Source organism: Myotis nattereri (assembly GCF_964212035.1).
Source record: "Myotis nattereri genome assembly, chromosome: X".
Lineage (NCBI taxonomy): Eukaryota > Metazoa > Chordata > Mammalia > Chiroptera > Vespertilionidae > Myotis > Myotis nattereri.
Genome location: NC_138078.1, coordinates 68135860 through 68150060, shown reverse-complemented (window position 1 = coordinate 68150060; position 14201 = coordinate 68135860). Strand labels below are relative to the sequence as shown.

The 14201-nt window shown below is 39.0% G+C and overlaps 1 protein-coding gene across 3 annotated transcripts in view; it reads right to left on the bottom strand.

Annotated features, from left to right (window-relative positions):
* LOC308536156 (synaptotagmin-like protein 5) overlaps positions 1–14201 on the bottom strand; it is a 154014-nt gene that overhangs the window by 72994 nt on the left and 66819 nt on the right. For all 3 annotated transcript variants that reach the window (XM_081115219.1, XM_081115220.1, XM_081115218.1), the window contains one exon: positions 13137–13278. In XM_081115219.1, the coding sequence (XP_080971345.1) occupies positions 13137–13278 (142 nt within the window). The remainder of the gene's footprint in view (positions 1–13136; positions 13279–14201) is intronic.

Here is a 14201-nt window from a genome sequence, read left to right as displayed (position 1 = left end):
AGCCTCCTGGGACTCCAGCAGCTTCCATGCCACTCAGCCACAATTCCCACTGGTTTTTATAGCTTGCAGTTATGGAGATTTCTCTTCCCAACACTGGAACCCTGGGCTGGGGACCTGGTGTAGGTTGGAATCATTTGCTGCCCAGCCAAGATATCCCACCCAATTAAAAAACACGCCAGCTGTGGTTATTGGACAAGCCCTTTCCATGCCTCCACACCTCCTACCAGTCACAATGTGTTTTCTTCTTTAATTCACTAGTTGTAGGACTTCCATTCAGCCAGATTTTAGAATGTAATTTTTATGTGTTTATGGGAGAATGCATGTACTGGTATTTACCTATGCCGCCATCTTGGTTCCTGCTACTCACTATTCTAATCCTATTTTGGTCCTTCCTTCATCTTGAAATGAAAATACCTCCTGTAGTAGACACTGTTTAATGTCCTGTCTCCTATCTCTTTGGCCCACTTCTGAGTTGACTTGAAGTCAGGATGAGCAGTTCCCACGTCAGGAGCCGGTGTCTCATGGCTTTTCCAAGTAAGGACTTTCTCTGGTGTGAGCTGGCTCAGCTTATGTGCAGGGAATTCTGAGATTATTAAGGATTTAGTGTCTCTGGGAACAACCCTCAATAAGTTTTGGAAATTGGTGAACAAGTCCCAACAGCTTACCTTTCTCTTGAAGGCACAATCTTAAGGTACATTCAGAGTTCCTTGTTGCTTTCCCAAGTGGAATTGAGCCCAAATTGCCCATATTAGTAAACTGCCTACTAACATATTTTTACTAGCTTCCCTGTGTCATTTTCTCTCCTCTCACTCGCACTTCCTGGAATCCCTTCTCAAATAAACACTTGTACCTCAGGCCTTCTCTACTATGGCGAAAACACTGTTTGACCATAATGGAAAATGAGGGTCTAGGTACCTAATGAATCAGGGAGCAGGCTTTAGGGAAAAAGGCTTATGGGTATGGAATTAGTACATCAAACAAACATGAAAAATTCCACAAAACAAATGACCTTACAAAAAGAAGATACATTGCTATACTTAAGATTTCATTTTACATATCAAGCAGAGTCTACCTATCTCTCAATATTAATTCTTTCCTTATTCTTCTCTTTAGAATGTCTTTTTTTTTTTTTTTTAGTTAGACCCAAGATTACCCAGTGAAACACTACATTTCCCAGTCTCCTATGCAGCTAATACAGTTATGTGACTAAGTTCTGGCTAATAGGATATAAGAAGTTGTTTTGTATGAAACTTTTGGGAAGTGTTTTGCCAGATAGAATTTGGTTATCTTGTTACATAAGTTAGACACCATAACAACAAAGAAGAAACCTAGGTCCTTGATTATCATTTTGCTTCCACACCTGCCCTAGGTACCTTACCTTTAATCTTTGTTTACATGCAAGAGAAAAAACATGTCTTGTTTAAGCCACTATTATGATGGCTCACAGACAGAGATAATATTAACTAATATGTTTTATAATGATTAATTTTACAGAAGGGTCTATTCTTGCTCTTTCAGGCTCTTTTTAAAAAATCTGAGGTCCCTTTGAAACAGGGGTGGGGAACATTTGTTCTGCCGAGGACCATTTGAATATGTATAACATCATTTGCAGGCCACACAAAATTATCAACTTAAACATTAGCATGCTATATTTGGTCAAACATTTAATTAACTCACCCCTAATGCCTTGGCAGGACCAGACCAAATGATTGTGGCGGCTGGACATTCCCCAACCCTGCTTTAAAATCATTTCAATGTTGAAGTGCAACTAGGGAAAGAATTTACTAGAAAGTTACTATCTTTTAAAAAATTATATATGTTCTTTGTTATCTCTGCTTAATAAATGTTCAACATAATAAAGTGAAAACAATTATAGGTGATGTTAAGTCACCCCTTCAAGGCCACAATGAGGCATAGGCAGGGAGCCATCCCCTCATCCCCCACATCCCATCTGGCAGTTAGAAGAAAGTACCCTGAATTGGATGGTGGTGCTGGTGAGGCAAATTGCAAATATCAGGATCCAAATAAAGTATCTCACTAATATGAGAAAGAGTGTATGACCAGGATTCAAGCACGAACACTTATCAGACATCTGCTTCTTCTTATTATTTGTCTTTTAAAAAGTTTACTTTAAAAATATTTATTGTTGAAAGTATTATGTCTCGTTTCCCCCCCATTAACCTCTCCTAGCCCTCCCCTGCCCCCCACACCAGGCCTTCACCATCCTATTGTCTGTGTCCATGGGTTATGCATATATGCATACAAGTTAATTGGTTGATCTCCACCCACCCACCCTCCCCTGCTTTCCCTCTAAGGTTTGACAGTCTGTTCAATTCTTCTATGTCTCTGGATCTATTTTTGTTCATCAGTTTATGTTGTTCATTATATTCTACTTATGAGTGAGATCATGTGATACTTATCATTCTCTGATTGGCTTATTTCGCTTAGCACAATGCTCTCCAGGTCCATCCATGCTATTGCCAATGGTAAGAGTTCTTTCTTTTTTACAGCTGTATAGTATTCTCTTGTGAAGATGTGCCACAGTTTTTTAATCCACTCATCTGCTGATGGGCACTTAGGCTGTTTCCAAATATTAGCTATTGTAAATTTCCCTGCTATGAACATAAGAGTCCATATTTCCTTTCTGATTGGTGTTTCTGGTTTCTTGGGATATATTCCTAGAAGTGGGATCACTGGGTCAAATGGAAGTTCCATTTTTAATTTTTTGAGAAAACTCCATACTGTTTTCCACAGAGGCTGCACCAGTCTGCATTCCCACCATCAGTGTACTAAGGTTCCCTTTTCTCCACATCCTGGCCAGCACTTGTTTATTGATTTGTTGATGATAACCATTCATTTTCATTTTGATTTGCATATCTTGGATGATTAGTGACTTTGAGCATTTTCCATATGTCTCTTGGCCTTCTCTATGTCCACTTTGGAGAAGTCTATTTAAAACCTTTGACCATTTTTTAATTGGATTCTTTGTCTTTCTTTTGTTAAGTTGTATGAGTTCCCTATATATTTTGGAGATTGACCCCTTCTCACAGATAACATTGGCAAATATGTTCTCCCATGTAGTGGGCTCTCTTGTTATTTTGTTGATGGTTTCTTTTGTAGTGCAGAAGCTTTTTATTTTGATGTAGTCCCATTTGTTTTTTATCCTTAGTTTCCATTTTCCTAGGACCTAGGGGATGTATCTGTAAATATATTGCTATGAAGGATATCTGAGATTTTGGTGCCTATGGATCCTTCTAGGAATTTTATGGGTTCAAGTCTTACATTTAAATCTTCTTTCCATTTTGTGTTTATTCTTGTGTATGGTGTAACTTGCTGGTTTCATTTAATTTTTTTTTGCATGTTATCTGTCCAATTTTCCCAGAAACATTTCTTAAAGAGACTGTCTTGATCCTATTGTATGACCTTGCCTCTTTTGTCAAATATTAATTTAGCAAAATAGCTTGGGTCGATTTCTGGGGTCTCTGTTCTCTTCCATTGGTCTATATGCCAGTTCTTGTGCCAGTACCAGGCTGTTTTGGGTACAGTGGATTTGTAATATAACTTGATATCTTGTATTGTGATCATTTAAACTTTGTTCTTCTTTTTCAAGATTGCTGTGATGATTCAGAGTCTTTTAAAATTCCTTATAAATTTTTGGAGAGTTTGTTTTAGGTCTGTGAAATATGCTGTTGGCATTTTAATAAGGATTGCATTGAATCTATAGATTGCTTTGGGTAGTATGGACATGTTGATGTTCATTCTACCAATACATGAGTGTGGGAAACTGTTTATTGCCTTCACTGTCTGATAAGCATAGACAGAGAACTCCCCAAAACCCCCTGAAGGCTGGGTGCCTTTGAAGCCCTAGCAAAGCTCGGAGCTAGGCACCACCTCTGTTTGTCCAGACAGTGGTAGCTGAAACTACTCCCCCATTTGTTATTATGTAAATCCTTGCTGATGGGCTAGTCTGCCTGTTAATGGCGGGTCGCCTGCCTAAGGGCTACTCCGGATCAATAAAAGATTGGAGCAGCCTGAGCATGGGTGGAAGTCCCTCTCCTTGAGTTGGACTTGCCCGCCTGGACCTCCAATATTGCAAAATTATCTCGTGTCTTTTTCTCTCATTTGTTGTGCGGCTCCTCTTTCAGGTACCGAACTCTACTCCACGCGGGTCATGGAAGGAAACACACTCAACACATGAGCATGATATATTCTTCCACTTGTGCATATCTTCCTTTATCTCTTTTTCCAATGTCCCATAGTTTTCCAAGTACAGGTGTGTTACCTTGGTTAAGTTTATTCCTAAATCTCTTAATTTTTTTGTTGCAATGCTAAATGGGATTGTTGTTGTTGTGTGTGTGTTTTTTGTTTATTTGTTTGTTTTGGTTTCTATTTCTGAGAGTACATTATTGGTATAAAAATGTCATAGATCTCTGGGTATTAATTTGGTATCCTGCTTTGTTACATAATTCATTTTTAAATCTAGTAGTTTTTTGATAGAGTCTTTAGGGTTTTCTATGTACAGTATCATGTCATCTGCAAATAATAACAGTTTTACTTCCCCCTTTCCTATTTAGATGCCCTTTATTTCTTCCTCTTGTCTGATTGCTATGGCTAGCATTTCCAGTACTATGTCAAACAAGAGTGATGAAAATGGGCATACCTATCTTGTTCCTGTTTTTAGAGGAAATGGTTTTACTTTTTGCCCATTGAGTATGATGTTTGATGCAGATTTGTCATATGAGGCTTTTATTATGTTGAGGTATGATCCCTCTATTTCCACTTTGCTGAGAGTTTTTATCAAGAAAGAGAGTTGTAATGACAGGGACCAAGTTGGCGGTAAATGCCTGTACTTGCTGCCTCCCACAACCACATCAAAATTACAACTAAAATACAGAACAACTATCACCCAGAACCACAGGAAAGCTGGCTGAGTGGAAGTACTACAACTAGAGAGGTAAAGAAGAAATCACATTTAGACAAATAAGTGGTGTGGAGGTGCAGAATGGACTACCCAGCACTTGTATGTGCTGCTTTTTTAATCAGGAAGGGGATTGCCTTAGCAGAGGCTGTCTGGAGGAGCAAGGAATCCCAGCCCCAAATAGACCCCCAGTCCAGGGTCCCAGAGCTGGAGAATTAAGTCCCTAAGTGCAGTAAGATCTATGGACTATAAAAACCAGTGCAGATTGGGGCTGAGTGACACAGGCTCCTGGAGACCCAGCTGCTCCTCTTAAAAGGCCAGAAACATGAACTGAATTTATAAGCTCCCACTTCCTTTGAGGTCCAGTGCCAGGCGAGGCTTTTGGGGACCCAGACATATATGAGGAGAAACTGGACAGTCTGACAATGTGGGAGGAATACCGGGTGGCTTTCTTCCTGATGGAGGTACTCACAGTAGTCATTGTTTCCCTGCTGAGACCTCTTTGGTGCAGTGCTGACTGGCAGCCATTTCTGTTTGCTCTGCCCTGGTGATTCCCTGAGACTCCGCCTTACCCAATTTATAACCGCCCCCCCCAAGTTGTGTGCAGGGGCTTTTGCAAATGAATGGTCTGTCCTTTCTCTGACTAAAACTTTGTTAAACAAGCTGCAGCTGGGTCAGGGAGCCCCAAACATATCAATAAAAGACCCCCAAACTGGCACCAGCACAAGCCTGCCTTGCTTCACAGCTGGGCCTCGTCTGAACACTTCCAAATGTGATACAAAGAGGAGGAATCTGCAGATTTCTCTGTAGCACATGCTGGATGGCCCAAGGCAGTGGCTGACTTTGCACCTCCCTGGAGACCCATGAGCCAGTGTACCAGTGGTCAGTGTGGGATCATACCGAATTACAACTCTTCCCATCCATAAGCGACACACTCAAGGAGCAGACTCAGTGAGCACCAAAGCCCCACTGAAGCAAGTCCTGCCCCATAAGGGTATCTCCTGAACAGCAGCTCTCCCACTGTAGTCGCAGCTGGTCCTCACAGCCATTGGCCTGGAGGTCAATTCCTCCCAGTGACACCAACAGCAATCAAGGCTCAACTACAACAAAACTGCACACAGTTCACAAAGGGGTTATCAAGAGTGTCCACCTCAGGTGATTGGGGAAGCTGATCCCCTGGGTCCTATTGGACACCTACTACACAAGGCCACTCTATCAATTCAAGGATACTTAACAGCTACCCAATACATAAAAACAAACATAGGGAAGCAGCCAAAATGTGAAGACAAAGAAACATGTCACAAATGAAAGAAATGGAAGAAAGCAAACTACTGGATATAGAGTTCAAAATCATGGTTTAAAGGTTACTCAGGAATCTTCTAGAAACCTCTGAGGAACTTAGTGAGACTTTCAAGGATCTTAGTGAGAATGCAAAAAAAAAAAAAATGGAAAAGGACCAGTCATAAATTAAGCATACACTGACTGAAATAAAGAATAATTTATAGGGCTTCAAGAGCAGAGTAGAAGATCCAGAGAATCAAATCAATGATTTGAAATACAGGAAGAGAAAAGAAATAAAACACCCAGAAGAGCAAAAAGAAAAGAAGAAACCAAAAATATGAAGATAGTGTAAGGAGTGCTGGGACAACTTTAAGCATGCCAACATCGGAATCATGGGGTTGCCAGAAGAAGAGAGAGAGCAAGATATTGAAAACCTATTTGAAGAAATAATGACTGAAAACTTCCCCTACCTGGTGAAAGAAATAGACTTACAAGTCCAGAAAGCACAGACAACTCCAAACAAGAGGAATCCAAGAGGACAACACCAAGACACATCATAATTAAAATGCCAAGGGCAAAAGACAAGGAGAGAATATTAGAAGCAGCAAGAGAAAAAGTTAATTACCTACAAGAGAGTGCCTATAAGATTGTCAGCTGATTTCTCAACAGAAACTATGCAGGCCAGAGAGAGTGGCAAGAAATATTCAAAGTGATGAATAGCAAAAACCTACAATCAAGAATACCCAGCAAAGCTATCATTTAAAATTGAAGGTCTCATAAAGAGATTCACAGACAAGAAAAAGCTAAAGGCGTTCATCACCACCAAATCAGTATAATAGGAAATGCTGAAGGGTATTCTTTAAGAGGAAGAAGAAGAAAAAGATAAAGATAAAAATTTATTAACAACAAAGTGACAACAATTACATATCTATCAACAAGTGAATCTAAAAATCAAATGAATAAAAAAATCTGATTAACAGAATAAACTGGTGAATGGAATAGAATCGGGGGCATGGAAATGGAACACACTGACAATTCTCAAAGGAAAGGGAGTGTGTGTGGTGGGGTGTGGGAATAGATTAGACAAAGATCTTGTATGCATGTATGCATTACCTATGGACACAGAAAATAGGGTGGCAAGGGCCTGGGATGGGGTGGAAACTGGGTGGAGGGGAGCTATGGGGGGACAAAAGAGGGACATCTGTAATAATCTCAACAATAAAGATTAATTTAAAAAATAGAAAAAGAAAGGGTGTTAGATTTTCTCAAATGCTTTTTTAAGCATCAATGATGTGATCATGTGATTTTTTTCCTGCAAGCATTTAATGTGCTGTATCAAATTTATTGATTTGCAGCCGAAACTGGTTTGGCTCAGTGGATAGAGCATCGGCCTGCGGACTGAAAGGTCCCAGGTTCGATTCCGGTCAAGGGCATGTACCTGGGTTGCAGGCATATCCCCAGTGGGAGATGTGCAGGAGGCAGCTGATCGATGTTTCTCTCTCATCGATGTTTCTAACTCTCTATCTCTCTCCCTTCCTCTCTGTAAAAAATCAATAAAATATATTTTAAAAAATTTATTGATTTGCAGATATTGTACCAACCTTGCTTCTCAGGAATAAATCACACTTGGTCATGGTTGTATGATCTTTTTTAATGTATTGCTGGATGCAATTTGCTAAAATTTTGTTGATTTTAGCATCTATGTTCATCAGGGATATTGGCCTGTAATTCCCGCTCTTTGACGTGTCTTTATCTGGTTTGGGGGCTAGGATAATGCTGGCCTCAGAGAACGAGCTTGGAAGTCTTCCTTCCTCTTGAATTTTAGTAATAGTTTGAGGAGGATAGGTGTTAGTTTTTCTTTGCATGTTTGGTAAAATGCCCCTGTGAAGCTGTCCAGACCAGAGCTTTCGTTTGCTGGAAATTTTTGTATTACTCCTTCAATGTCATCAATAGTTATCAGCCGAATAAGTTTTCAGATTCTTCTTGATTGAATTTTGGAAGATTTTATTTTTCTAGGAATATGGCCATTTCATCAAGGTTGTCCAGTTTATTGGAGAAGAGTTGTTCATAGTTTTTTTTGTTGTTGTTGTTTGTTTGTTTGTTTGTTTGTTTTTACAATCCTTTGTATTTCTGTGGGATCAGTTATTACTTCACCTCTTTTATTTCTGATTTTGTTAATTTGGGTCCTCTCTGTTTCTTGGTGAGTCTGGCTAGAGGTTCATCAATCTTGTTTATCTTTTTGAAGAACCACCTCTTGGTTTTATTGATCTTTTGCATTTTTTATTTCTATGTTATTTATTTCCACTCTGATCTTTATTATTTCTTATTTTAAATTCTCACTCAAGCATATTTTTTCATTGATTTTTAGAGAGAGTGGAAGAGATAAAGACAGAGAGAAATAATGATTTGAGAGAAACACAATGATTAGTTGCCTCCTGCATGAGACCTGATCAGGGACTGGGCCAGGGAGGAGCCTGCAACAGAGGCACATGCCCTTGACCAGAATCGAACCTGGGACCGTTCGGTCCACAGTCCAATGCTCTATCCACTGAGCCAAACAGGCCAGGAAAATGATCTTTCTAATTTATTCCTTGTACTTACTCTGGGCTTTTCTTGTTACTCTCTTTCTTATTCTTTATGTTGTAGGGTTAGATAACTTACTACAAGTTTTTCTTGTTTCTTGAGGTAGTGCCTACCTTCATCTCAGCAATGCTTTCACTGTGTCTCATAGATTTTGGATTGTTGTGTTTTCATTGTTATTTGTTCCCAGGAGGTTTTTTTTTCTTCTCTGTTCTCATTTGCAACCCATTCATTGTTTAATAGCATTCTATTTAGCCTCCATATGTTTGATTGTTTTTTATTGTAGTTGATTCTAATTTTATGTCATTGTGATCTGAGAAGATGCTTGATACGATTTAAATCTTCTTGAATTTGTACAGACTTGTCCTGTGTCTTAACATGTAGTCTGTCTTTGAAAATGTCCCATATGCACTTGAGAAGAATGTATATTCCATGGCTTTGAGGTGAAATGTTCTGAAGTTGTCAGTTTCATCTGATCTAGTGAGTCATTTAGGATTGCTGTTTCCTTGATGATTTTGTCTAGATTTATCCAATGATGTCAATGAGGTATTAAAGTCCCCTGTTATGATTTTGTGTTGCCATCAATCAATCCCTTGATATTTTCCAAAAGTTTTTTTTTTATTTATTTTGATGCTCCTGTATTGGGTGCATATGTTTATCAGAGTTATATCCTTTTCTTGTATTGATCCCTTTAGTATTATGAAGTGGCCTTAATTATCTCATTATAGCCTTCACTTTGAGGTCTATTTTGTCATATATAAGTATTGCTACCCCAGCTTTTTTTTTTTTTCCATTCACCTGAAAAACCTTTTCCATTCCTTCACTTTCAATTTGTGTGAATCCTTTGTTCTGAGGTGGGTCTCTTGTAGACAGCAAGAGTCATGTTTTCTTATCCATTTAGCTATCCTATGTCTTTTGATTGGAACACTTAATTCATTTATGTTTAAGGTTATTATTGGTAGGTACTTGTTTGTAGCCATTTTTATTCTTTATGCCTGTGTCCCTCCCTCTCTATTTCTTCTTCGTACAATAGTGCCTTTAAGATTTCTTGCATTGCTGGCTTGGTTATAATAAATTCCTTTAACCTTTTTTTGTCTGTGAAGCTCCTGATTTTACCTTCAATTTTGAATGATAGCCTTGTTGGATAAAGTAATCTTGGATTCAGTCCCTTGCTTCTCATTACTTTGTATACTTTATGCCACTCCCTCTGGCCTGATACATTTCTATTGAGAAATCAGTTGATAGTCTACTGGGATATCCCTTGTAGGCAACTTACTGTTTCTCTTTTGCAGCCTTTAAGATTCTTTCTTTGTCTTTAACATTTGCCAATTTAATTATGATGTGTCTTGCCATGGGTCTTTTGGGGTTCATCTTGTTTGAGACTCTGTGCTTCCTGGTCTTGTGTGAATTTTTTCTTCCCAAAGTCAGGAAAATTTTCTGTCATTATTTCTTAAAGCAGGTTTTCTATTCCTTGCTCAGCTTCTTCTCCTTCTGAGACCCCTATTATGCAGATGTTGCTTTGATGTTGTCTGGAAGCTTCCTTAAACTCTCCTCTTCCTTTTTCTTTTTACTTTTTAAAGTCTTTTTGTTGAAAGTATTATGTATGTCCTATTTTCCCCCATTGATGCCCTCTAGCCCGCCCCCACCCCTGGCCCCAGGCTTTCACCACCCTACTGTCTGTGTCCATGGGTTATGGATATATGCATACAAGGTCTTTGGTTGATTGCCTCCCAACCACCAATCTCCCCCCTCCCCCCCCAACACACCTTCCCTTCGAGATTCTGCACTCTGTTCCATGTTTGCATGTCTTTGGGTCCACTCCATTCATCAGTTTATTTTGTTCATTAGATTCCACATGTGAGTGAGATCGTGTGATACTTGATACATAGGGGTGCATACATCTTTCTGATTGGTGTTTTGGGTTTCTTAGAATATATTTCTAGAAGTGGGATCACTGGGTCAGATGACAGTTCTGTATTTAATTTTTTGAGGAAACTCCACATTGTTTTCCATAATGGTTGCACCAGTCTGCTTTCCCACCAGCAGTGTACTAGGGTCTTCTTTTCCCAACATTCTTGCTAGCACTTGTCATTTGTTGATGGTAGCCATCCTGAAAGGTGTGAGGTTATGCCTCATTGTCATTTTAATTTGCATTTCTCTGGCGATCAGTGACTTTGAGTATTTTTTCATATGTCTCTTGGCTCTCTATATGTTCACTTTGTAAAAGTGTCTATTTAGGTCCTTTGACCATTTTTTAATTGGATTGTTTGTCTTCCATTTGTTAGGTTGTATAAGTTTTTTATATTCCTCCTGCTTTAATTTTTTTCCAATTGCTGCTCTGAGTGTTTTTTTTCCTACCCTGTCTTCTAACTCACTGATTTTTTCCTCAGCTTCATATAGTCTACTGATGAAACGTTCCAGGGTGTCCTTTATTACAGTTATGTCATTCTTCATTTCTCCTTGATTCTTATCCATTTTGGTGTATTTCCCACTCAGCTCCTTATAATTTTCATTCAGTTGCTTGTAATTCTCAGAAAGATATTTTAGCATCTTTATAACCATTACTTTGAATTCTTTACCTCACAAATTATTTGCCTACATTTCATTTAGTTCCTTTTCTTATGATTCCTCCTTATGTCTTTCCTTTGTGGATTGTTTCTTTGTCTCCCCTTTTTTTGCTATCCCTTTGTATTTGTTTCCATGTCTTAGATCAAATTGCTATGTCACCCAGCTTTTTTGGAGGTACGCTTATGTAGTAGGTGTTTTGTGGGACCCAGTGGTACAGTCTCTATCTCCTGAGCTGGGTGTTCTAGGAAATCCCCCTACTTGAGTAATTTGGGTTCTCCTGATGCAGTTGGGACTTGAATGTTATTGTCCCATTTGTGGATGGAGTCTCCTAACAGGTTGTCTGACTATGTGGCTCACCCCAACCTTGCCATGCAAGCTGTTGTGTATGTGCTCAGGTTTCTAGCTCCCAAAGCAAGAGTTACCTGCATGGTCCCACTGGCATGCAACTCACTGCACAGTCCTGGAGCCTGCACCAGGGTGGCCAGTGACTCTATGCCTCACTGTGGGGATCCTAGAACCCACGGAGAGGGTCTCTTTCTAGGTCCCGCTGGTATGCTGCTCACTGCACAGGTGCAGTGGGTCTAGGGTAGTGTCCAATGCCAGTCTGGTTGGTGGTGGAGCTGTAATCCTAGCCACCACTGCTCTCCCCCTTTAAGATGGCATGGTTTCCATGCCATCGCCATGGCCTTCCAGGAAGTGCCTGTGGCAATAACAGGGGCTCTTTATCCAGGAGAGTCCGATCTGCCAGCCCCTGAGACTCCTGTGAAATCTAACTGTCCCTCATAGACAAACACAAAAACCATGTACATTCACACATTCCCCTCTCACTCCCTTACTCATTCACACTCTCACCCTCACTCCCATCCTGCCAGCCATCATGTTCTATTACTTTACTTTTTATTGGTTTCATCAAAGTTAGAAGGTGTGAGGGTAAAGGTTTGCCTCGTTTTCTTGTAGGAAAAATTATACTTTTCAAAGAAGAATTGAGGAGAGGAATAATACTACCATATGATTTAAAAATTAACCTCATGGGAACCTGTTTGGCCTCATGTCTTTTATGGCACTCCATGAATACAAGGACCATATCTTATTTCTGATACTGCAGTACTTACTTCTTGGTACATGTGCATATAAGTGCTTGCTTGAATGAATAAAAGTTAGCCTTCTGATTCTAGTTCCTCTAAATATGGAAAAAAATGCTCATATAAAAATCAAGAGATATTTATTGTTTGGGTTGCCTAGAATTGGCAAAACTGTCCATTTACATGGCTTGTATTCCCTCAAGAAACTTCCCTGTGCTCCATAAAGCGAGCACAAATTTCTAGCAGGCATCACAGATCTTCTCCAAAGCACTGTGCAGTGGGTATCTCTGGAGAGGATGCTCTGAGAAATCCACTTTTTACTATTTTACCCAAGGGAGCAACACCTCAAGCATCTAATATTTTTGTTGTTGTTGCATATTTCCAGCTCAAAATGATAATAAATCACAATAAAATTATATTAAACATAGAAAATCATACTTTCCCCTCCTTCAAAAAATAAATTGCCCATGAAAATTTACCAGTCATGAGAGTGAAAGTGATGGGAATTCCTGAAATATTCTGGAAGCAGGCTGAAAGCTAGAAAAAGTAATTCCCTCTATACTCATATAGTTTTATATAGAAGAGTCAGCATTTCAGGGTAGCTTTTTCCTAGTACATTTCAAATAAGAACATATCGCTGTCTCATGTATCACAGATAATTTCATTTCCCATGAGGTATCATCTAAAATGACCTAAAACAAAATTACCCCTTCACAAAGCTATCTGAAGTGCCTCCTGACTTCACCACTGTCAAATTCTTTGCCTCTTTGATGAGCACTTCTAGTATTCCTCCAGACAGTACAGGTGGTTTCTTCTTTCCCCTTTTAAAGGTCTTCTTTCCTGTGTGAGCTATCAAAATGAAAGGGAGAGAGAGAGAGAAGGAGGGAGAAGAAAAGAAGAAGAAGAAGAAGAAGAAGAAGAAGAAGAAGAAGAAGAAGAAGAAGAAGAAGAAGAAGGGGAGGAGGAGGGGGGAGATAGATCATGAGTTCCATTTAAAAATTTACTAAAAAATATTAAGATTTATTTCATTTACTAATTGAATCAGGCCTTAACACATAGTTACCTTTTTATTAGGTTTGGTGAGAACACTTAAGATTTACTCTTTTAGCCAATTTCAAATATACAATATAATACCATTAGGTATAGATACCATGCTGTACATTAGATCTCCAGAACTTATTCTGCCCTAAAGTGAAAGTGTGTTCCCTTTGAGCAACTTCTCCCCATTCTCCCCTTGCCCAAGCCTCGGGTTACCACTGGTTTACACTCTGCTCCTATGAGTTTGACTTTTTTTAGATTTCACATATAAGGGAGGTCAGACAGTATTTTTATCAATTACATCTCCATAATGCTGGGGAGGGGAAATAAATTTTATGCTATGATTCTAAGGCCTTCCAGGGTTTGCGAGGAAATCCCCCAGAAAGATACATGATCTTCTTTGGGGGCAAACTTCATTTGAGGTTCTGTATCACTTTCCAACTATATATGAATTTAAGCTAAGGTGGATTGTATTTTGACACAGTGACCACAAATATTGAATTTTCCAAAACTACAGTTTCACATTAATAATAATAATATTTCAGATTGCAGACTTAAGTATGGAACAGATATCTTAATATTATGTATATTTTTCCATGTATTGATTTAATTTATTTTTACTCTGTTGGATTTCTTCTAGATAGGTCTTTCATTTGTGTTTGTTGGGAAAAATAAACAAATAAATTTAAAACTTTAAGTACTACCCTGCAAAGTATCTTTTCACAGACTATAAA